The sequence below is a fragment of the Erpetoichthys calabaricus genome, chromosome 8 (genome assembly GCF_900747795.2).
Source record: "Erpetoichthys calabaricus chromosome 8, fErpCal1.3, whole genome shotgun sequence".
NCBI classification, from domain to species: domain Eukaryota; kingdom Metazoa; phylum Chordata; class Cladistia; order Polypteriformes; family Polypteridae; genus Erpetoichthys; species Erpetoichthys calabaricus.
In genome coordinates, this window is record NC_041401.2 from 19,141,773 (window position 1) to 19,166,610 (window position 24,838).

Below are 24,838 nucleotides of genomic sequence, written 5' to 3' on the forward strand. Positions count from 1 at the left end.
TTCATACCTTCTTCCTCCTCCTTCTGAATGACCTTTGCTTCCTCAGATATAATTGCAGGTTTAGATGGTGTAATCTCCTCCTCCTCGTCCTCTTCTGTAAAAGACAAAAAAAATTATTAATAATAATAATAAAAACATGCACATCAAATCTAAATGTGCACATTCAAATTTATTAATGGTTTAGTCTTCTGAGTTATATTTCTTTTTGCAAACAGTGACGCAGGCTATCCACTACTAAACAGCATATATAACTTCTACCATGGAAATGCATGGCTGCATTATGATTTTGATAAGAATAACTATTTTGCATGTAAACTTTGTGTCTAATGTGAAGTAAAAGGCACATAAATAAACAAACATGAATGCTGCTTGCCGCAATACATAAATATGTGGAAAAAAACGTCAACCTGAATTAATGTGTCTTGTCTTCAGTCTGTTAGGCTGACAATGCAAAGGATATGGAGACACGGCTTCTGAAAAAAAAGTATACCTTTGAACAGACTGAGCGCCTACTTTCTATTTAGTGTTAATGACGCAGAATGGGGTGGGAGGTTACCAGATCATCTCTTTCACTGCAAAACACTATAGTGTCTATCTGATAAAGAACAGACACCTTTGGGGGTTAAATTTGAAATAAAAGGTGGCATGGTTTTATTCATGGTCTGTTTCACAAAAGAAAAATACGTAAGTTACAGCTTAGGTCCATTAATGGTGTGGCTTTCAGGGAGTTGACAGCTGGATAAAGAGACATGGCACAGACTGCTACAGACACTAAAAACAGCATGACATAAAAGATTCTGTAACTTCTATCAGTTTCAAGCTTTTCCTCATTTGAAAAAAAAAACCTTTAGAAAACTTAGCATTACTTATAAGAATACATGATTTCAAATTGAAGTTAAAAAAAATGCCATTACGTAACAATTTCAGAATGTGTCATATGATTTCAAAGGTATGGCAAGATTACTAACTTGATAGCAATAGCACGGCTTGCCACTTTTAATATTTGGCAATGAATGTAGAAAAATAATTCCAAAATGAGGAAATTCACTTGCTTTACGTTAAATGTTTAATCTGTACAACAGAGTGGAAAAATCTGTTAAAGAAATTGGTTTCTGAAAAAAAAAAATGTACATGTTATTTGTAAAACTGTCTAAATTCTGAGAATGATCATTCTTCCTTTCACCAACACTCTGAATGCACTTGTCCCATTACATTAACTTAATAACTCTATAGTTTGTTCTGGATCTGTCTTGTACTTAGCTAAACTAAAAAAACATTTATTTAGCATTTCTCAAATTATACTTTCTTGGTTTAATAAAAAAATAGATAGCACTTTGAATTATTTTTAACTGTGTGAGTACAGATGATAAATAGCCAAGTCTGTCTCTCTTAGTTGCAGATTTTTGAAACAGATGATTCTATACTGTACAGTATATAAAGCCTTAGTGTTACATTAACACTGCTACTGCTACCACTACTACTGTTATTATTACTTATTATTGGGCTGATGCCTTTATCGAAGGCGACTTATAACATTTGGGATACAATAGTAGGGCTGCACGATTAATCTTTTTTTTCTCATGATAACGATATTTATGACCCACGATCAGTTAATAAATATCGTCGCGATTTTACAGTATAAATACCAAACTGTTTTTTATGGGCTGAGTTTACGGATTGGACTGCGTCACTATGACGTTACTGCGTCTAGATTGCAAGCGCTTTCTGAAGCAGTAGAAGTCAATAGCAGCAATAACAGTCAGTCAGAATAAACATATGATGGCGGAGCAACGTGAGGAAGGTGCAGAAGTGCGATCGTTAGTTCCTAAAAAGGGGTCATACTCAGTTGTCTGGAACGATTTCGATTTCGAGGAATGTGATGTTGATCAGGTACGAGTCTTGTGCAAACTTTGCTCCTGTTCCGTCCAAACGTCCCAAGGTAACACAACAAACCTCATCAACCACCTTAAAAGCCACCACAAAGTACACTATCAAGAATTTCAACGACTGAAGGCACAAACAGCAACAACAAAAAATTACCAGCCATCCACAACACAGACAACAATATCAGGGACATTGTTCAACGCAATACCATATCTGCCTAGCTCGCAAAGACACCGGGAAATAACAGAGGCGATCACGTACCATATAGCCAAGGATATGTGTCCAATAACCACCGTGAGCAGTGAGGGGTTTAACAAAATGATCGCAACACTTGATAAAAGATACAGCATTCCCTCACGCAACCATTTTTCCAATGTTGCGCTGCCCTCGCTGTATGCGAAATGCCGAAAAGAAATAGAAAGAGAAATTCTCAGGCTCAGTCTGGAATATTTTGCTGCCACAACCGACTTATGGTCAAGCAGAACTGCAGAACCGTATTTGAGCTTGACAGTTCATTTTATTGACAGCGAGTTTGAGATGAAAAGCAAGCTTTTGCAAACTTCGTTTTTCCCACAAGACCATACAGCGGAGTTTATTGCAGTGGGCCTCAAAGAAGCGATGTCCGCTTGGGGCTTGGTGGAAGAAAGACTTGTGTGCATCACAACGGACAACGCAGCTAATATGATTAGGGCAGCATCTGTGAATAACTGGCCGAGGCTACACTGCTTTGGTCACAGACTTCATTTACCAAAGGAACAATCGTCATTATTAATCGTGATAAAAATTTTGAGCAAAATAATCGTGATAATCATTTTTTCTGTTATCGTGCAGCCCTATACAATAGGTTATATTTCTTTTCTTCTTCCTATTGGAGCATATCCAGGTGAATTGACTTGCTCAGGGTCACACAGTGACAGTAGAGGGATTTGAACCCACAACTTAAGGGTTTGAAGTCCAAAGCATTAACCACTATGCCACTGCCAGCCTGAGACGACTACTACTATCAATATCTGAAAGCCCCAGGCCGCAGGGCTTGAATCCAGTCTTATTTTCACTTATTCTTTACTTTAAGGACCACATTTCTCAGTGAGCACCATCCCAATGTATTTTATGAAATAAAAAAGCCATTCTACTGTATATATGACATGTTGAAGACTGCAGTTGCTAATCTCGTTCTGAGAATGTCACATTGCACGACTAAGACATCACGGGATATGAAAAATTACATGACTGCATGACAACTTCCCAGTAGTTTCACAAGCTCGGCCCTTTTTCTGACAGCCTATAAATATCATAGTGCCTGTCTGTGGCGCTGCCATGTGAATGCTTTCCAGGAAGGCAAGTGTGACGATGCGGGTTCGGTCCATGCTCCCATCTTGCTTCTGGGAGCTCTTGAACCCGACACCGTAGGTAATGTCACCGATGAGCTAGGCAGTAGGGCACAACAAAGCAAGGGGATGGTGCAAAAGTGCCAAGTGCTTTTATTTAAAATCAACAAACAAAACAGTGTTCAAATAAATAAGTGCAGTGTCTCTCAATTCTACAAATAAATAATCCATTAAAACAGAGGTGAAATCGTGGAGGTTAATATCCATTACAAAAAAAATCTTTTAAAAAAAAAAAAGGTTAAAAAAATGGCTGGACGCTGTCTTTTTAAAATCAACCAGGTGCCTTTCTACTGGTGACTCTCCTGCTTCTCCCGTCCATGCTATGCACCAGGCGAGTTACCCTACATGCAGCTGACCTTCTTCTTCTGGACTGGCAGCCTCCCGATCCCTGGCTTCGTTCAGCCCCTACCAGACCAAGACTTGGCTTCCCCCAACGGCCAGGGGATTCTACTCCAAATCTCCGACTCCTGCTGCCTTCGCTGCGTCGAGCCAACCTTCTCCTGGTCACTCCTGCTCCCAAACAAGCACTCATCACGAGCGACCACTACCGTCGGCCCTCGGGTGCCGGCCAAACACCCCACTCGGGCTCACCTTTCACGGCTGCCTGCCTGCGCTTGCTCGCTCTCCTTCTCTCTCGCACCGGCTTTCTTCTCACTGCTTCCTGCCGCCTTCCTCCTTAACCTCTGTTTCTTTCTTTTTTCTTTCCTCCCTTCCTAGCCTCCTTGCGCTTCTATTTATTACGTGGACGTGGATCAGATGTGGCAATTAGCAGCTCCCGGCACCAATTACGGATGCGGATGACTCCTCACCTGTGGACTGCCCGCGTCACGAACTCCCCCGGGAACCGCTTCCGCCACACTACCACGCCCCCTCTCTAAGCCGCGAGTGCGGCGATTATTTAAAAAGTGGCCCTGTTGACTTGAGCTGTGGACCCGCTACACCACATCAAGCTGAGTTACAATCTCTGCCCTTTTATTCTTTCTGTTGTGGTATGTTGTAGCAGTGCTACTACAGTATTAGTTAGAACTGCATCTCCCAGCAGTCCCTGCAGGGGCTGTTGGGGTCAAAGGTGGTCAGAGGAGTTTAAAAGGAGGGCAGGTGGCCAAGGAAAAGCGGTGTTTTTTGTTGTTGTATTTTGTGTTTCGTTATCTGTCGGACTGCCGACAGGACTGTGTCCTGGATTGTATTCATTGTTGGGGTCTGGATCGTCTGTCTACCTGTGTGCTGAGGACTGTTTGTGGATTCACGGCTTTCCTGTAAGTAAAGGAGCGCTCCTGAACCATCCAGAAGTCTTCACCCTTACAGTGTATACCAGTAGGACTGTTTTTCATTCCCTTACAACATGCAGATCTCTGGACTTACTCTCGTCATCTCTCATTACATCTGGTGTGGTATTCCATGGACTTTGCTGTGTGGTGTTTGTGTTTATATGTTTATTGTAATATTGCCGTAGGGGTACAGGGGTGGTATTATTTATATTATTTAATTTCATTACATACTTTAATTGTTGTTATTCCCCAGTGTGCTTTGTTTTGTCTCTGTTTTTGAGTGTGTGCAGGCGGGCCAAGGCTGGGAGCGTCCCTGGGATCCTCTATAAAAAATAAATAAATCACCGTCATCTTGATGGTGTGAATCTTAGCGGCACCGGACCACTACAATGTAAAACGTAAGATACCAGACAGACGAGCCTCTCTTCAGTTTGCAAGGTCCAAAACACCCTCAGTCCCTATTCCCTGCAGTTGCATTGTATGCACTGTACCTCCAGTTCAGTGTTCATTGGGTCTCAACTTTTGCAAACACAGAGCCTGCCCCTTACGACAAATCTGTTTGATTTTGTCAGGGTGAGTCAGATACTGGCTGGACAAAGTTACTGGGGATGTTAGATTACATGACTGGTGGTCACGGGAGTATACTTCCACTTCTTCCAACTCACTAAGATTATGAAAATAAAAATCAAAGGAAAAGTCCTGTAGTGTGATAGGGTCGTTAAACTGATTAACAACATCTGCAACTCAGGAATCACCTTTTTGCAAGGAAGTAATTCCTGGTTTTTGACTTGGATCCATTTGTCTTTAACTTCACTGATATGCTCGTGTATATGATTAACTAATTAGCTGGGAAAAAAATCCAATAAAATAAGATTACTGCTCCCTTTAAGTAAACTGAATACTTTTAATACAGTGGGGCAAAAAAGTATTCAGTCAGCCACCAATTGTGCAAGTTCTCCCACTTAAAAAGAGGAGAGGCCTGTAATTTTCTTCATAGGTATACCTCAACTATGAGAGACAACATGAGAAAAAAAATCCAGAAAATCACATTGTCTGATTTTTAAAGAATTTATTTGCAAATTATGGTGGAAAATAAGTATTTGGTCAATAACAAAAGTTCATCTCAATACTTTGTTATATACCCTTTGTTGGCAATGACAGAGGTCAAACGTTTTCTGTAAGTCTTCACAAGGTTTTCACACACTGTTGCTGGTATTTTGGCCCATTCCTCCATGCAGATCTCCTCTAGAGCAGTGATGTTTTGGGGCTGTCGCTGGGCAACACAGACTTTCAACTCCCTCCAAAGATTTTCTATGGGGTTGAGATCTGGAGACTGGCTAGGCCACTCCAGGACCTTGAAATACTTCTTACGAAGCCACTCCTTCGTTACCCGGGTGGTGTGTTTGGGATCATTGTCATGCTGAAAGACCCAGCCACGTTCATCTTCAATGCCCTTGCTGATGGAAGGAGGTTTTCACTCAAAATCTGACGATACATGGCCCCCATTCATTCTTTCCTTTACACGGATCAGTCGTCCTGGTCCCTTTGCAGAAAAACAGCCCCAAAGCATGATGTTTCCACCCCCATGCTTTACAGTAGGTATGGTGTTCTTTGGATGCAACTCAGCATTGTTTCTCCTCCAAACACGGCGAGTAGAGTTTTTACCAAAAAGTTCTATTTTGGTTTCATCTGACCATATGACATTTTTTTTTCATTGACCGTATGACATTCTCCCAGTCTTCTTCTGGATCATCCAAATGCTCTCTAGCAAACTTCAGACGGGCCTGCACATGTACTGGCTTAAGCAGGGGGACACGTCTGGCACTGCAGGATTTGAGTCCCTGGCGGCGTAGTGTGTTACTGATGGTAGCCTTTGTTACTTTGGTCCCAGCTCTCTGCAGGTCATTCACTAGGTCCCCCCGTGTGGTTCTGGGATTTTTGCTCACCGTTCTTGTGATCATTTTGACCCCACGGGGTGAGATCTTGCGTGGAGCCCCAGATCGAGGGAGATTATCAGTGGTCTTGTATGTCTTCCATTTTCTAATAATTGCTCCCACAGTTGATTTCTTCACACCAAGCTGCTTACCTATTGCAGATTCAGTCTTCCCAGCCTGGTGCAGGTCTACAATTTTGTTTCTGGTGTCCTTTGACAGCTCTTTGGTCTTGGCCATAGTGGAGTTTGGAGTGTGACTGTTTGAGGTTGTGGACAGGTGTCTTTTATATTGATAACGAGTTCAAACAGGTGCCATTAATACAGGTAACAAGTGGAGGACAGAGGAGCCTCTTACAGAAGAAGTTACAGGTCTGTGAGAGCCAGAAATCTTGCTTGTTTTGTAGGTGACCAAATACTTATTTTCCACCATAATTTGCAAATAAATTCTTTAAAAATCAGACAATGTGATTTTCTGGATTTTTTTTTCTCATGTTGTCTCTCATAGTTGAGGTATACCTATGATGAAAATTACAAGCCTCTCTCATCTTTTTAAGTGGGAGAACTTGCACAATTGGTGCTGACTAAATACTTTTTTGCCCCACTGTATGTCAGCACACTTTCTTATATGTTCAAATTTTAATAAGTTTCATTGTATTAGCCTTGACATATTGTGCTGTGAACCAGTTTAGTTGATAGTCTCTTCAGAGATTATGGTGCTGCTATGTATTCAGTATCGAAAGAAGCAGAACTGCACACAGTATTCAAAACTATTGTAATTTAAGCAGACTACCTCTTGATTTGTACTGTAATCATGTTATTGGCTTTTTTAATTATTTCCAGAAACTCCCTGTTGGATGATAAAGTTGCCTCAACATAAATCCCTCAAAAGTATTTCACTATGGGTTTCTACCGTCATTCATTAGCCAAAGTGTTATGTTGTGCTGTTTCCATGTTTTCTTGGAATGGTGCTTGCTGTGAAAGGTTTCCTATGAAGAAAGAATGACTGAAGATTAAGGAGACTGCGGAAGATTGTGGGTTCGCTTCCCGGTTCCTCCCTGTGTGGATAGCGCTTTGAGTAATGAGAAAAGTGCTATATAAATGTAATGAATTATTATTATTATTATTACACTGGACTTAAAACTCTAAAAGCAAAGTAATAACAAGTTATTATCTTTGTGTTTCAAGTAAATAAAAGTTTCAAATATTTCAAGAGAAATTGATTTGGCATTTTATTAAATCAAATACAGTTAGAAATTCCTAATGTTAGGATGCAACTTCCAAGTTGCTTCGGACAAGTAATGTCAGTTGTGTTTTGGCAAGTTCTGCTGGGTGCCAACCTTTTATTTCCTTAAACATTTGCATTTGCAGATTATAGACTTTGTAGCTCTACTAGACGACATGCGTTTGTAAAACGAGTGAAGATGTAACTCAGAGAAGTCAGAGGGCAACCCTCTGTAAAACGAGACGAATGAATGGATGGAAGGATGGATGGATGGATGGATGGATGGTGAACCCAATTACCTGCACGAGGACTAAATAGGTTTCTTGATATAAAAGAGACAGAGATAGAGAGATGCAAATATGCGTCAAGGAAAGCAATCACAATGGTCTGGAAATTGTTTTGTTGTAATGTCTGCAAGCTTTTATTGCCTCTTTCCACTAGTACAATAGTTAAAACGAAACACAGAATCCAGTATTCAAATGTGAACAATACCATGCTGTGTGTGTATATTTGTTTCACTGGACTGGACTTAAATGTACCTCTGTCTGTTTCTTTCTCTCCCCAAAAAAAAAAAACTTTTTTTATTCTTTCTTTCAAAATCAGTTAGGCCGAGATGTCATCTGCAGAGAGCAAAAAACAGCAGGAGACAGTTCTGACAAGTGCTTTGCTCTATTTAAATGTGACACCACTTATTCGAAAAGAGCTCACTTATTAGTACAGCCATGTCTCCCTGTTCATGTAACAAGTTGCCCTTACACATGAGAAGAGATCAGAGAAGGATGGGAACCCAGCTGCCCTGACACGGTCCCAGCAGCCAGGCCAGCTGACGAGACAGTGCCGAACAGATGGTAGTGCTGGGATTGTCTTTTTCCGCTCTGAGGTGGCATTGGGATGGCACAGAGGTTTTACGCCTGACTGCTTCCAATCATGTGTCTCCTCAACGACAAGCCTGTGCAATTACCAACCCACCAGGGGGTCTTAAGACAAGTATTCAGCCTGAAGACTCATAACAAAATACAGCTTGTAGGCCTTACCAGCTGCCAAGCCACACACATGCAGATGAATGTGCAAACCCTCTGCAACAACCATACACACTATCAAATAAAGAAATACGGAAATAAGTCTGCAGGTAAAGAAACTTAAAAGCTTGCAGCATGGGGCCAGCTTCACTATTCAGACTGATTTAATCAAAATGATAATGTCATCTGCCAATTCGATATAAAAAATAAATAAATAAATAAAAAATTGGGCTTTTTTTCTGGATTGGGGGGGTTGTGCATTCTGACAAGTTTACAGAACTGGGTTAATGGCATGAGCAATTTCAATATATGCTCATACTTTCAAACCAAATGGAGAAGGTTAAAATCTTTCCTTTCAAGGGCCTCAATCAGCCTTAAAGGAAAACAGTAATCACTGTCTTTCAGCCAGCCCAGCCGCATTTGTCAGCCCTTTCCTGTCAATGCAGCCAGTGCAATCAACCTGCCAAGCATTCAGAACGGAAAGACAATCTGAAAATAAAGGGTATAATGCACCTGCCAGTGAAAATGGCCATTTCAAGAAAAGCTAGTGATCTTGGTGACCCTGCTGAGGAGGCGGTGGTGCAAAGGGGAAAGAACGCTTAAAAGAATTTGCAGTGATCTCCGATCTCTTGCACGCTGACACTTCCTCACAAAGCGTGCCAATTATAGCTTTTGTGCCACTTAAGAAATGAAAGCTTTTTGGTGGGGGTAGGGAAATAATCACACACAGCAATAGAAAGACATTCATTCTTTGTCATTGGACAATATATTAATGCAAAACGCAGTCTTAGCTAGGGGGAGTCCAGTGTTGTTCAAGTACAAAACTAATGTCCTTTACAGCCCACTCTGCAGGTGTGTGTGTGTGTGTGTGTATCCACTAAAAAAAAAAAAATAACCTACACGTGTATGTATACATTCAATCATCCATGTATGCATTATGAGAGAGAGAGACGTACAAGTAGATGATGACATGCAAATGTAAACAAGTCTGGAGCTTTAAAACTTCACATTTAAAAGGATGAACATTTCCTTATAGGTTTCAGACACAGAGTTCATAAGGATAAAGCTGTACGCAAGAAAATGTTTTGATACTCTGGTAATTCACTCGTTTCTATTGTCATCATACATCAAAAAGAAATCCAGTCATTACTCAGACAATTATTTATGAGCCTTTTCATTGTAGTAGGTATTCATAACTCGTTGTAATGAAAGACACTGATTTATAAAGTGCTCACTGTTAAAGGTGTAATGAAATTAGGCTTCCTAAAGAGACGTGTTAAAAAGGTAATCAATGTTCTAAAAGGTGGGTTGTGCACTGATGAAGACTTTGGAAGCAGAACTTGTGGATATCCTTCAACTCTGAACACGGGTTTGATTAAGAAAATTCTCTAAACTCCTCCTTTCAGGCCTTTTAACTGACATCATGTACAACCTGCAATGTCTATTTCTGAGTGTTCCTTTTTCATAACACGGTAATATTTTTCTTGGCAAATACTACCTGCCGGAATATGTAAAATGTAAGGAAATAGCTTCACAGTAATACCAAGCTGCTTAAAAACATGTACAACATTTCATAAATTCAGCAGAACTCTGGCCCTATTTTAACACCTGGATGAATTTTATATATATTTAAGATAATGCTTTGCATTTTAACTTTAACTGATGGAGAAGATGATATAAAACCCCTAAGGATCTCCGGGAAATAGCATTATACATGCACTCCTGGACTACTAATAGCAGAAAGAGATGTGCAGAAACATGAATATTTGATTTGAAAGGTTTGACATCCCTTGTGTGAGTTTTAACACTGACAGAATAAAAAGGAATAATTTTATATCAAATAAATGTAGATAGATAGATAGATAGATAGATAGATAGATAGATAGATAGATAGATAGATAGATAGATAGATAGATAGATAGATAGATAGATAGATAGATAGATAGATAGATAGATAGATAGATAGATAGATAGATAGATAGATAGATAGATAGATAGATAGATAGATAGATAGATAGATAGATAGATAGATAGATAGATAGATAGATAGATAGATAGATAGATAGATAGATAGATAGATAGATAGGTCTGTGGTACAGTTCGCATATTTGTAGGTGGAAATCCACAAAGGGAGCCAATGATTCAAGTATCTTAAAAATAGTTTTGTTTTTTATTTCTAAGCTTTCTATTCCTACCAGTCATCATCAGAGGAAAATGATTAGACTTACAGGATCCCAAGGCAACAGATAGCAAATAAGGAGGGGAGGTTAGGCATATGTGGGGGTGGAGATTGATGAGGTGAGGTTCATATGGTGTTGGTCATAAAGTCTTATTTATTATTTGCATGTTCTTCTTTTCAGTCCTGCATATGCTGGGTTCATGTCCAAATGTCTATTAATGGCCTTTACACTGGATAGCCACGTTTTAGCCAGTTCTCTGGTACTTTTAGTATTACCCTGGAATTTTACTTGTACAGAGTCCCATTTAATTGTGTGTCCAGTCAAACTTGTATGTGTATAAATCAGAGGCTGTGGGTCCTTTCTTCTGACTGTATTCCAGTGTTCCTTTATACGTGTGGCAAGTTTGATTGAACGATTTTTTTTTTTATGGATTAGATAATACTAAATGTATTATTTACATCCACATCAGAAAATATCACAACTCTGCCTGTGAGCAAAATAGTCATCTCAACTGACAAGCGTGAAAAGAGGAGCATCATGGTTTGGGTCTGTTCTTTGAACCCGGACAGCACTCTACTATTGAAAGAGTTATGATTTCAGCCTAGTGATAAAATATTCTGGATGCATAGAAAAGCACAAGAGGTCATCTCTACACAAGAAGGACCTCAAGGGAGCCACTTCTGGATATGACCAATGGCAGAGACCTATGGGGCAAGTCCGTCCTTATGTCATTATCAGTTAAGCAGATAAAAAGCCTGGAGTTGATTTGAGGTGTGGTGCTTGCATGTGGAAGATTTTGCTGTGAACAGACAACATGCGGTCAAAGGAGCTCTCCATGCAGGTGAAAGAAGCCATCCTTAAGCTGTGAAAACAGAAAAAACCCATCCGAGAAATTGCTCCAATATTACGAGTGGCAAAATCTACAGTTTGGGACATCCTGAGAAAGAAAGCAAGCACTGGTGACCTCAGCAACGCAAAAAGACCTGGACGTCCACGGAAGACAACAGTGGTGGATGATCTCAGAATCATTTCCATGGTGAAGAGAAACCCCTTCACAACAGCCAACCAAGTGAACAACACTCTCCAGGGGGTAGGCGTATCGATATCCAAGTCTACCATAAAGAGAAGACTGCATGAAAGTAAATACAGAGGGTGCACTGCAAGGTGCAAGCCACTCATAAGCCTCAAGATTAGAAAGGCTAGATTGGACTTTGCTAAAGAACATCTAAAAATGCCAGCACAGTTCTGGAAAAACATTCTTTGGACAGATGAAACCAAGATCAACCTCTACCAGAATGATGGCAAGAAAAAAGTATGGAGAAGGCGTGGAACAGCTCATTATCCAAAGCATACCACATCATCTGTAAAACACGGTGGAGGCAGTGTGATGGCTTGGGCGTGCATGGCTGCCAGTGGCACTGGGACACTAGTGTTTATTGATGATGTGACACAGGACAGAAGCAGCCGAAGGAATTCTGAGGTGTTCAGAGACATACTGTCTGCTCAAATCCAGCTAAATACAGCAGTCAAATTGATTGGGTGGCGTTTCATGATACAGATGGACAATGACCCAAAACATACAGCCAAAGCAACCCAGGAGTTTATTAAAGCAAAGAAGTGGAAAATTCTTGAATGGCCAAGTCAGTCACCTGATCTTAACCCAACTGAGCAGGCATTTCACTTGTTGAAGACTAAACTTCAGACAGAAAGGCCCACAAACAAACAGCAACTGAAAGCCGCTGCAGTAAAGGCCTGGCAGAGCATTAAAAAGGAGGAAACCCAGCATCTGGTGATGTCCAGGAGTTCAAGACTTCAGGCTGTCATTGCCAGCAAAGGGTTTTCAAACAAGTATTAGAAATGAACATTTTATTTCCAGTTATTTCATTTGTCCAATTACTTTTGAGCCCCTGAAATGAAGGGATTGTGTTCAAAAAATGCTTTAGTTGCCTCACATTTTTATGCAATCATTTTGTTCACCCCACTGAATTAAAGCTGAAAGTCTGCACTTCAACTGCATCTGAGTTGTTTCATTTAAAATTCATTGTGGTAATGTACAGAACCAAAATTAGAAAAAAGTTGTGTCTGTCCAAATACAGTGGTGTGAAAAACTATTTGCCCCTTTCCTGATTTCTTATTCTTTTGCATGTTTGTCACACAAAATGTTTCTGATCATCAAACACATTTAACCATTAGTCAAATATAACACAAGTAAACACAAAATGCAGTTTGTAAATGGTGGTTTTTATTATTTAGGGAGAAAAAAAAATCCAAACCTACATGGCCCTGTGTGAAAAAGTAATTGCCCCCTGAACCTAATAACTGGTTGGGCCACCCTTAGCAGCAATAACTGCAATCAAGCTTTTGCGATAACTTGCAATGAGTCTTTTACAGCGCTCTGGAGGAATTTTGGCCCACTCATCTTTGCAAAATTGTTGTAATTCAGCTTTATTTGAGGGTTTTCTAGCATGAACCGCCTTTTTAAGGTCATGTCATAGCATCTCAATTGGATTCAGGTCAGGACTTTGACTAGGCCACTCCAAAGTCTTCATTTTGTTTTTCTTCAGCCATTCAGAGGTGGATTTGCTGGTGTGTTTTGGGTCATTGTCCTGTTGCAGCACCCAAGATCGCTTCAGCTTGAGTTGACGAACAGATGGCCGGACATTCTCCTTCAGGATTTTTTGGTAGACAGTAGAATTCATGGTTCCATCTATCACAGCAAGCCTTCCAGGTCCTGAAGCAGCAAAACAACCCCAGACCATCACACTACCACCACCATATTTTACTGTTGGTATGATGTTCTTTTTCTGAAATGCTGTGTTCCTTTTACGCCAGATGTAACGGGACATTTGCCTTCCAAAAAGTTCAACTTTTGACTCATCAGTCCACAAGGTATTTTCCCAAAAGTCTTGGCAATCATTGAGATGTTTCTTAGCAAAATTGAGACGAGCCCTAATGTTCTTTTTGCTTAACAGTGGTTTGCGTCTTGGACATCTGCCATGCAGGCCGTTTTTGCCCAGTCTCTTTCTTATGGTGGAGTAGTGAACACTGACCTTAATTGAGGCAAGTGAGGCCTGCAGTTCTTTAGACGTTGTCCTGGGGTCTTTTGTGACCTCTCGGATGAGTCGTCTCTGCGCTCTTGGGGTAATTTTGGTCGGCCGGCCACTCCTGGGAAGGTTCACCACTGTTCCATGTCTTTGCCATTTGTGGATAATGGCTCTCACTGTGGTTCGCTGGAGTCCCAAAGCTTTAGATATGGCTTTATAACCTTTACCAGACTGATAGATCTCAATTACTTCTGTTCTCATTTGTTCCTGAATTTCTTTGGATCTTGGCATGATGTCTAGCTTTTGAGGTGCTTTTGGTCTACTTCTCTGTGTCAGGCAGCTCCTATTTAAGTGATTTCTTGATTGAAACAGGTGTGGCAGTAATCAGGCCTGGGGGTGGCTACGGAAATTGAACTCAGGTGTGATACACCACAGTTAGGTTATTTTTTAACAAGGGGCCAATTACTTTTTCACACAGGGCCATGTAGGTTTGGATTTTTTTTCTCCCTAAATAATAAAAACCATCATTTAAAAACTGCATTTTGTGTTTACTTGTGTTATATTTGACTAATGGTTAAATGTGTTTGATGATCAGAAACATTTTGTGTGACAAACATGCAAAAGAATAAGAAATCAGGAAGGGGGGCAAATAGTTTTTCACACCACTGTATTTAAGGACCTAACTGTATATTACATATATATATATATATATATATATATATACATACACACATACATACATACATACATACATACACACAAACTCTGGTGTTGAATTTAGATGCCATTAAGTGCTATGTGGAGACTTTATTATTATACCAAAAAATATAACTGATTTTCACAGGCTCAAAAAAGGACACTGTAACCTAACAATGTTACTTTAGATTTCAAATGCAATGTGAGATTAATGTCACTACCGTCTAGTGGTTCTCATACTCAGTCCTACTGTAGGGATGGCTTGTGACTGCAGGTTTTTGCTCCAAGTAAGTTCACTTTTTTATTTCGACTCCTAGCCTAACGAAGCAAACTAATATTTCCCAGTTTTTATGTTTTAGGATCAATATAAAAATAGGTAAACTAAGTTTGGTAAATTTTTTAATAGAATCTACAAAGCATTTATGTATGTTACACTCTCTTTTTATCTTATAGGTTTCATTCTCCAATATTTACTAATGAGCACAGGGACAACACTGAAGTACCTACAGATTTTCAGCAATCAGTAAAACTGGTTGGAATAAAAACTAGCAGCCATAGGAAGTCACCAGGACTGAGTTTGAGAATTACTGCTATAGTAAAGAAATGTACTGATATTTGCCAGTTAATTCACTAGCACTCCAATCACGCAACCATCAAAAAATAGTCACAGACCAGTGTACTGTTTATATCTGTAAAATGAATTCAGTAAACTCCTACAATTCTATCATTATTACAGTTTTACCATTACTTTGAACTAAATCAAATAAAGACCAGTAATTAACTAAGATTCGTGCACTGGCTTTGTAGCCATTACCTTTAATTAAATATAAAACACTGATAAACAATTTATAAAAATGGTCTGTTATTTATAGATCTTTTTAATCAAGTATTGCATATTGTTCAGATTTTTTACTTTTCGAATATAGATGAGAAAAAGTAAATGAGGTTGATCAGTACTTTACGATAATACATGTATTTTTTATATTATAAAAATTATTTTTACTTACATTTCATATTTTACTCAGCATTATCGTATTTATGGAAATACAGCAATTATTCATAAAATATTCTTGCACATCGAAACTGTTAACTGATATTGGTAGGTCAAACACTACATAAACATACATATGCCTGCATTTATTTGTTTTAAATAATTGTTTAAGCATTAATTGTACTAGTTTTTACTGTTTAAATGTATTTTGCAGTTTTTTTTTGTTGTACTAATCAGTCGTGTGTAATTCTAAATAGGAATTTTACTTAAGCAGTACTTGTTTCTTATCAATCGTATACTGTATGACACATACAGAAATAATAAACGCTGTACAAATTCTTTTGATTTCTTTTGTATGTATCTGTTAACGACTTTATCTAAATGTGCATGTTCAGAGCAGAGCGTTCAATCACTAAAGTAGCAGAACTTTAGCTAAATATAATATAAGCTCATGAGTTACAGTGGAAGGTAAGTAGTTTTCGACTCTTTTATCGTAAGTGAGCTCCACAATCATTCGCAAGCTGCACTTGATAACAGTAATAAGCTGCCCCATGTGTTTTTATGTCATCACTACAACAAGTAACAGACACAGCTTTTATTTCTGTATGTGCTTTTGACACATCACTCATCAGATGCTCACGTCTGTTTTCTCTATGCACTGTTGTCTTTCTTTCTTATTATTTCATTTTTAATTTTCCGATGCATATTAACACTTCATGTTACACTTTCTGGGAAATGAGTTAAGAACTTTTCTAAACAACAGTGCAGAGGAAGCGCAAAGACCACTCTCAGAATAATAACTTTGTATTCCTGAATCGCCACTTGCTGAGCCAGATTTTGACAGTGAGAAATAACTTTAGTAATGTGAATAAATCTGACATTAGCAAAACCAAAACTTGAGAGTCTGAAAGCCCGAAATCTTTTTTCAAAAATCATAGCACTAAATTGTCAGTACCATGGAAGAATGAACATCCCTGACACCCATCTAGCTTTAAGAAGGGAGCAGTGTAGCAGTTTCTTTATCTATCTGTTTACCTATACACCTTTGTCATCATGTGAGGATACTACCATTCTTAATGGAAACGTTGCATGTCACACTACTTTCACATTGTTTTCTGTTAGGTCATTACGAAAGGTTTGTATTCTGACAGTTTAGTAGCTGTGATGCGAAAATACTTGTGATCGGACACTGAAGATGCATTATAATGTCTGGCATACATGTAGTTCAAGCAATTTATTGTCATTGTGTAACACAACGAAAATACTTTTTGTGACAGCCCCAAGGTGCATTTAAAGAAAAGTCAAATAATTACAAATATGTCATATACAGTGTTAAGTGATTAAGCAACCAGAGCAAATTATTATTGCTCAAAGTACAGCAGCATAAATTGTTACTGCACCTGTTAATGAATAGTACATTACATATTCTATATTGTATTACATTAGTATATATTGCAGATTACCAACATAGCTTATTGCACATGTTCAATTAAAAATGGTCTCAGACTGAGGAGATTCAGAGTTCAGAAAGTTTATGGCAGATGGGAAAAAAGCTATTTTTAAGTCTCTTTGTGCGTACACGGATTGAACTAAAGTGTCTTCCTGACGGGAGGAGCTCAAACAAAAAATTTCCAGGATGAGTTTTGTCCTTGAGAATGTTTTTGGTCCTTCTCACACAGCGAGTCTCAAACGAAACTTCGAGTGATGGCAGTTCAGTCCCAATAATGGCCTCTGCTGTTTTTACGACCCGCTGCAGGGCTTCTTTAGCAGCCTTGGTGCAGCTGTTGTACCTGCAGGCCATCATGCAGTTAGTTAAAATGCTCTCTATAGTGCATCTATAGAAATTAAATCTTTGAGGGCTGAATATTTTTTCCAAGAAACTCAGTTTTCTGAAAAGCACACATAGCAATGGTGTCACACATAAATCAACACAAAACGTCTGTTGCTATGTGCTGTGGCTGCTGTTGGCATATGTTCGGCATCTCTGGCAGCAGTGGCTGCGTGGGGGCACCTTGATGGTTAGCGGGAATGCACGGTGGGCCGGCTGTCTGGCTCTTCGTACAGCAGGTGGGTGGCGGTGGGGGTTGCAGTGTGAGGTAATCTGGTTTGTACCTCTTGACATGGTAAGTGGTGGTCCTACCAGGCAAACGCTTCTGTAGGCGCATCAGCTGGGGACCGATCAGATGATGCTGGCACCTCACTTTTGTTTTTGATATCCATCTCCAGATCACTTGCATCAAATTCGGAGTCCGACAAGTCAGAGTCCTATTCAACGAAATTACATAAAAGGTCCACAGAGTATTTTGCTTTCCACATTCGCTTTGGTCTCTCACCAGATGTCAGTGCCATTTTAGAGGTTGTTTGCTCTTCGCTACTCACGCACGTGTAGGGAATCGAGGTTAAATCAACAAACCTATGTAACTTTCCTTCTAGCAAAGAGAGTCAAACTAAAATGTACGGGTGAGTTTTACAGCTGATTACCATCCTCTACTCCGGAATTTTGACAAAAGTCGACATCAGCCCTGAAAGAGTTAACCAGCAGCTTCTGGGGGAGGTCAGCTCTCCTTAGCTTCCTGAGAAAACAGAGGCGTTGTTGTGCTTTGCCTATTATAGCCAAGTTGTTGTCAGCCCAGGACAGGTCCTCTGAGATGGTGACTCCTAGAAACTTAAAGCTGGAAACTCTCTCCACAGCATCTGCATTGATTGTTATCGGACTGTGATTGGTCTTTTTAGTGGTCCTAAAGTCCAGAATAACTTCTTTGGTCTTTTTGGTATTTAAGACCAAGCTGTTGGTGTTGCACCATGCTGTCAGATTCTGAACTCTTCCCTATATGCAGCTTCACTGTTGTCTGTTACAAGCCCAATGACAGTTGTATCATCCGCAAATTTAACAATAATGTTTGACTGGTGGATGGGTTGATGGTCATGGGTGAAGAGTGCATAGAGAAGGGGACTTAGTACACACATCCTTGTGGCACACCAGTGCTCAGGGTAAGGGTGGAGGATGTGTGTTTGCCCATCCTGACAGACTGGGGGTGGTTGGTGAGAAAATCCAGTAACCAGTTGCATATGGACGGAGCAAGTCCTAGTGCATAGAGTTTTTAGATCAGCTGGTTAGGTATGATGGTATTAAATGCAGAGCTGTAGTCAGTGAAGAGCATCCTAACATAGGTGTTGGGCTTTTCCAGGTGCGAGAGGGCAGCATCTAGAGCCACACAGATGGCGTCCTCAGTTGATCTGTTGGACTGATAGGCAAACTGGTGTTGGTCTAGATCAGCTGGGATGGAGGCTTTGATGTGGGTAATTACCAGTCGTTCAAAGCACTTTGCGATGACAGGGGTGAGAGCAACTGGTCGATAGTCATTAAGAAAGGTTATCCTCGGTTTTTGGGAACAGGAACAATGGATATGATCAATATAAAAGGTGAAATATAATGAAGGTCTATGCAACCATCTCTTTCAGTTATTACCATCACAGAAACATTATATTGGTCACTAAAGGCAAGAAGAACTATTAGACAAATAAACAATTTCTTTCTTATGGCAGTTACTTGGTTTAAACACAGTTTCTGATTCACCTGTCTTTTCCTGATTTCTAAACTCCTCTGTTCAATCAAAGTTACGGTTTTTATAAGGACTTACTTTATATAATAATGGGTAGATGTGCAGTTCTACATTAACACATTATTTATTCGTGTTTTGTACAATATATTTTCCACTACTACTGTATATAATGTTGTGATGGTGTCATGCATTGAATATTGTGTTGTTTAATTTAATTTACTTTATGTGTGTGGATGGAGCACCAAGAGAAGCACCAAGAGACTATGATGGCTGGCAATAAAGTTCAAAGTTGGTAGATCAAGTTGGAAGTAGACTGCTCATGAGGGAGTGAGCAGCCATAAGGCCTACGTGTCCAGGACTGTGAGTGTGCCTGACTTAATCTTTTGAGTCTGTCTGTTATAACTGACCATGGAACCCCCAGAGGTTTTTCTATTTACTCGAGAGATGTTGCTGACAGGAGTTTATATTTTCTTCTTCTCTGATGTCATATGACCAATACTGTTAGGTTCAATTTTTTGTTAATCACTTTGGAACTGCTCTGTTTTACTGTATGTTTAAATAAACCTATACCTGTATGTGTAAGAATACATGTGAATGAGTTACAGCGCCCGAGACTGCGCTCAATGAAGACCAAGAAGCAAAAATAAACTGAATTAAATTAAACTGGAGGTGTACAATATTACTCAATAGTACTTCTGTTCTGAATTTCAGGAAAGCAATTAGCTAAGAGATTAGGACATAAAACAGGAAAAGAAAGCTCATGTGTAGCGTATAAAATTCACATGTAGCGATTCTGATACTTGCTTCTTCAGTGCTTAAACACTTTATGGAGACTTTAAGTGAAACTACACATACAGAACTAAGAAAACAAAGCTTGTTTTACCTGCAAACTGTAAAACATAACTTTTTATGTTACAAACAACAACTCGGATGTTCACAAGTTGCCTTCCATCAACAATCAGTTTGGAAACTGCAGTCAGCCTGGAGTTAAACACTGACATGCTTGGACCTCTGGAGGAGTGTCCCGCTATGACCATTACATATTTGTCCTACCTTATTACATTGGAAATAATCCTTTAGAAGGAGTTCATATTTTGCACTGTGTTTCCTTCTATTTACTAGTAAGCCTGCGATTCGCCAGCGAATCGGATATCCAAGAATGGCAATCAGTTTCTGTTCCGTCTGATATCTGGATGGATGACATATCGTGGAGGGTGGGTGCGTCTGGGGAAATGTCATTTAATTACATATGCCTATCTGTAGTAAAGCGGTCTCGGTTTGTGGAGACGTGATTCCGTTGCCTTTGCTGACACCGACTGCTGGCAGAGTGGAGCACAGCAAGTTCAGCCCTGCGTCCATATCCGGTTTACGACATGTAGTTTGGAAGTCTGGGGATTCCGTACTGTAATACTGTAATGTGATTCACATATGTGCTGAATCCTCTCGTTTTTGTTTTCTCTGTGGCGGGCTCGTTGCAGTGCGGCAGTGCGCGTGCGCCTCGATGCGCCCTGCGTCCATATCCGGTTCACAACCTTTTTTGTTTTCTCTGTGGCGGGCTCGTGGCAGTGCACGTGCACCTCGATATGCCCTGCGCCCAGTGCCCTGCGTCCATATCCGGTTTACAACCTTCGGTTAGTAAGATGGATAGTCAAAGTCAAAGTGAACTTTATTGTCATCTCAACCATATACAAGTATACAGATAGACGAAATTGCGAAGCTCAAGGTCCACAGTGTAACAACATGACGTGCAAATAATAAATTAAAAATAGAATTAAAATTTTAAATTAAAACACAAACAAGACATTGTGCAAAGACAAGACAAAGAAGTAGCAGCAATACTGACGTGTAGTTAGCAATATGAACATTGATGCAATGTGTGGTATTTTTGCAATCTAGATACATAAATATAGTCAATAGATACGTAATATAATAAATAATAGATATAGATAATACAGAAACTATCAGTGTATGATAATAGTTGTTCAAGACATGTGTAAACACTGACAGGTCAGAATGTTTCACAGCAGAAGGATATCAAGAGTGTCACAATACTTAAAGGTCTTTAGGAGATTTTCAGTTCTTTTCTACCTGCACACTCGTCTTTGCAGGACAGTGGCTCGCATGTATAAAAGTTCTGTTTGTAGAGGAGGTTGAGGCCGTGTGGAAGATCCCAGGGGGCAGCCTGGTGTTAAGGAGTCTGACAGCTTGGGGGTAAAAACTCTCCTGCAGCCTGGCAGATCTGGCTCTGATGCTGCAGTATCTTCTCTTGGATGGCAGAAGTGTGAAAATGTGTAAGGGGTGTATGTCTAGTAAGAGCTCCATCCCTCTGACCACAGCTCATTCTCTCCTGCGCACAACATTTTCATCAAATGTGGTTTTGCTGTTGTATGGCAGTATACAATTTGTATAACAACAAACCTAAGGTTGCTTAAACTTCTTTTTTCAAGATCTTTCAATATATTCTGTAGTAGCATATAACATAAGCATTGGCGATTAGGTGTCACCTGTAATCAACTTTTATTTTAATAGCACAATCACTGTAATGGGCACTACCCTATTTTTTTTATTAATTCTTGATTGAGTTATAATTCCTCACAATTCTAAGACTGGCAGGTAATATTACTATCTCAGACACAGAAAGTACATTTAGGAAGTATTAACTGAATTAGTAACATTGTGGTTTTAAAGTCCAATTTTTTAGGTACTAGACACCAGTGACAAATGTAGGCCTGCCCAAAGAACGCTTTGACCACCAATGAACACCAAGTTGTAAACTATTGCTATTCCAAACCATTACTGACCAAGTAGTATGGGTACTGTGGCAATGAAAAAAAACAGAAATGTTCTAAAGCTGGAACTGAACAAGGGCAGTATTGATGTTTATGTAGAGCAAATCTGATTATTTTGTAAAGTCCTACATAAACCACAACTGGTGGTTACTATCTAGAAAATATCAATTCACGTTCTGTTCATGTGAAAAGTACAAGTTGGTGCGCCTACTGCTACTGATAGCCGAACATTTTTCATCCTTTTAAAAATCAAGGCCTCTGTATTTTATATAGCACTTATCATACAGAGTATGATCACAAAGTGCTTTACAAACTGATATGATTACAACAGACACAGTATGGATGGTAAAATCAGCAGTACAGCATATAAAAGAAGATAACGGTAGCAAAAAGGGAACAAATAAATAAAAATAAAAAAACACAGGAAAAGCTGCAATATTGAAACATATGACTTATCCCCTGTTAACTGGACTATGGTGTGTTATATAGTTAACACTAAGAAATTCCTGTCATAAGGTTCAAAGTCACAGTCTGAAGAACACCGTCAAAAGTAGTGGTTACAATTTCCTAGAGTGTCTAACCTCTTTGTCAATGAATGCCAATGACAAGGTTAATGAACCGCTGCAATGGCTCTTTTCTTATCTTTTTTTAAACTGCATCTTAACGTCAAAATTGTGATGTACTTTAGCGAAATGGAATGAAAAACATGGCTGCAAATTAGGATGTACCTAGTAATAATACTGCAGAGTGAAGTTCCAGTTGTCTGAGTAATATGTTTCTCCGAAGCAGGTTAATCAAAGTTAAATCATCTGTGAAATGGGCAGCTTTTGTTAAGCTGTAACTCCAAAGTTCCACTGTTTGTTATCCTTCACAGTAAATGCAGGAAAATATATCCATAACAAACATTTACAAAAACAGTAGCTAAAAGCCTTTCAGGAAATGCAAGTAAAGATAGACTTTAAAAATGGACACTATAGTATATTAAAAATAACTCCAATAAATGCTTTTAATTCCAAGTATATCATGACATACTATATAGCTACGAGTAATTTGTAAATGGTGAATTTCCCCTTGGGGATTAATAAAGTATCTATCTATCTATCTAATTAAAAGAACAAATCAGAAAAAAATTGTACTCATTCCAGTTTATTTTAAATAAATAAAATATCCATCCATCCATTTTCCAACCCGCTGAATCCGAACACAGGGTCACGAGGGTCTGCTGGAGCCAATCCCAGCTAACACAGGGCACAAGGCAGGAACCAATCCCGGGCAGGGTGCCAACCCACCGCAGTAAATAAAATATATTGACAAATAAAATAAAATATACAATTTGTTCAACTTTCTCAACTAGTTTATATGTAAAGAACGCTGCACTGATTGAGGGAACTTACAGAGCTTACTATTTGAAGGGCACAATGCTGGGGCTAAAACATACAGTTAGGTCCATAAATATTTGGACAGAGACAACTTTTTTCTAATTTTGGTTCTGTACATTACCACAATGAATTTTAAATGATACAACTCCGATGCAGTTGAAGTGCAGACTTTCAGCTTTAATTCAGTGGGGTGAACAAAACAACTGCATAAAAATGTGAGGCAACTAAAGCATTTTTTGAACACAATCCCTTCATTTCAGGGGCTCAAAAGTAATTGGACAAATTAAAGAACTGGAAACAAAATGTTCATTTCTAATACTTGGTTTAAAACCCTTTGCTGGCAATGACAGCCTGAAGTCTTGAACTCCTGGACATCACCAGATGCTGGGTTTCCTCCTTTTTAATGCTCTGCCAGGCCTTTACTGCAGCAGCTTTCAGTTGTTGTTTGTTTGTGGGCCTTTCTGTCTGAAGTTTAGTCTTCAACAAGTGAAATGCCTGCTAAGTTGGGTTAAGATCAGGTGACTGACTTGGCCATTCATGAATTTTCCACTTCTTTGATTTAATAAACTCCTGGGTTGCTTTGGCTGTATGTTTTAGGTCATTGTCCATCTGTATCATGAAACGCCACCCAATCAATTTGACTGCTGTATTTAGCTGGATTTGAGCAGACAATATGTCTCTGAACACCTCAGAATTCATTCGGCTGCTTCTGTCCTGTGTCACATCATAAATAAACACTAGTGTCCCAGTGCCACTGGCAGCCATGCACGCCCAAGCCATCACACTGCCTCCACCGTGTTTTACAGATGATGTGGTATGCTTTGGATAATGAGCTGTTCCACGCCTTCTCCAAACTTTTTTCTTGCCATCATTCTGGTAGAGGTTGATCTTGGTTTCATCTGTCCAAAGAATGTTTTTCCAGAACTGTGTTGGCTTTTTCAGATGTTCTTTAGCAAAGTCCAATCTAGCCTTTCTATTCTTGAGGCTTATGAGTGGCTTGCACCTTGCAGTGCACCCTCTGTATTTACTTTCATGCAGTCTTCTCTTTATGGTAGACTTGGATATCGATACGCCTACCCCCTGGAGAGTGTTGTTCACTTGGTTGGCTGTTGTGAAGGGGTTTCTCTTCACCATGGAAATGATTCTGAGATCATCCACCACTGTTGTCTTCCGTGGACGTCCAAGTCTTTTTGCGTTGCTGAGTTCACCACTGCTTGCTTTCTTTCTCAGGATGTACCAAACTAGATTTTGCCACTCGTAATATTGGAGCAATTTCTCAGATGTTTTTTTCTGTTTTCACAGCTTAAGGATGGCTTCTTTCACCTGCATGGAGAGCTCCTTTGACCGCATGTTGTCTGTTCACAGCAAAATCTTCCACATGCAAGCACCACACCTCAAATCAACTCCAGGCCTTTTATCTGCTTAATTGACAATGACATAACGACGGACTTGCCCACACCTGCCCATGAAATAGCCTTTGAG

The 24,838-nt window shown here is 39.5% G+C and overlaps 1 protein-coding gene across 6 annotated transcripts in view; it reads right to left on the reverse strand.

The window, feature by feature from the left end:
- The window catches only part of LOC114655371 (cytoplasmic dynein 1 intermediate chain 2), a 171,047-nt gene that overhangs the window by 62,434 nt on the left and 83,775 nt on the right, over positions 1–24,838 (reverse strand). For 4 of the 6 annotated variants that reach the window (XM_028806304.2, XM_028806302.2, XM_051930631.1 and 1 more), the window contains one exon: positions 8–94. In XM_028806304.2, the coding sequence (XP_028662137.1) occupies positions 8–94 (87 nt within the window). The remainder of the gene's footprint in view (positions 1–7; positions 95–24,838) is intronic. The other 2 variants (XM_051930632.1, XM_051930630.1) reach the window with 1 other exon arrangement.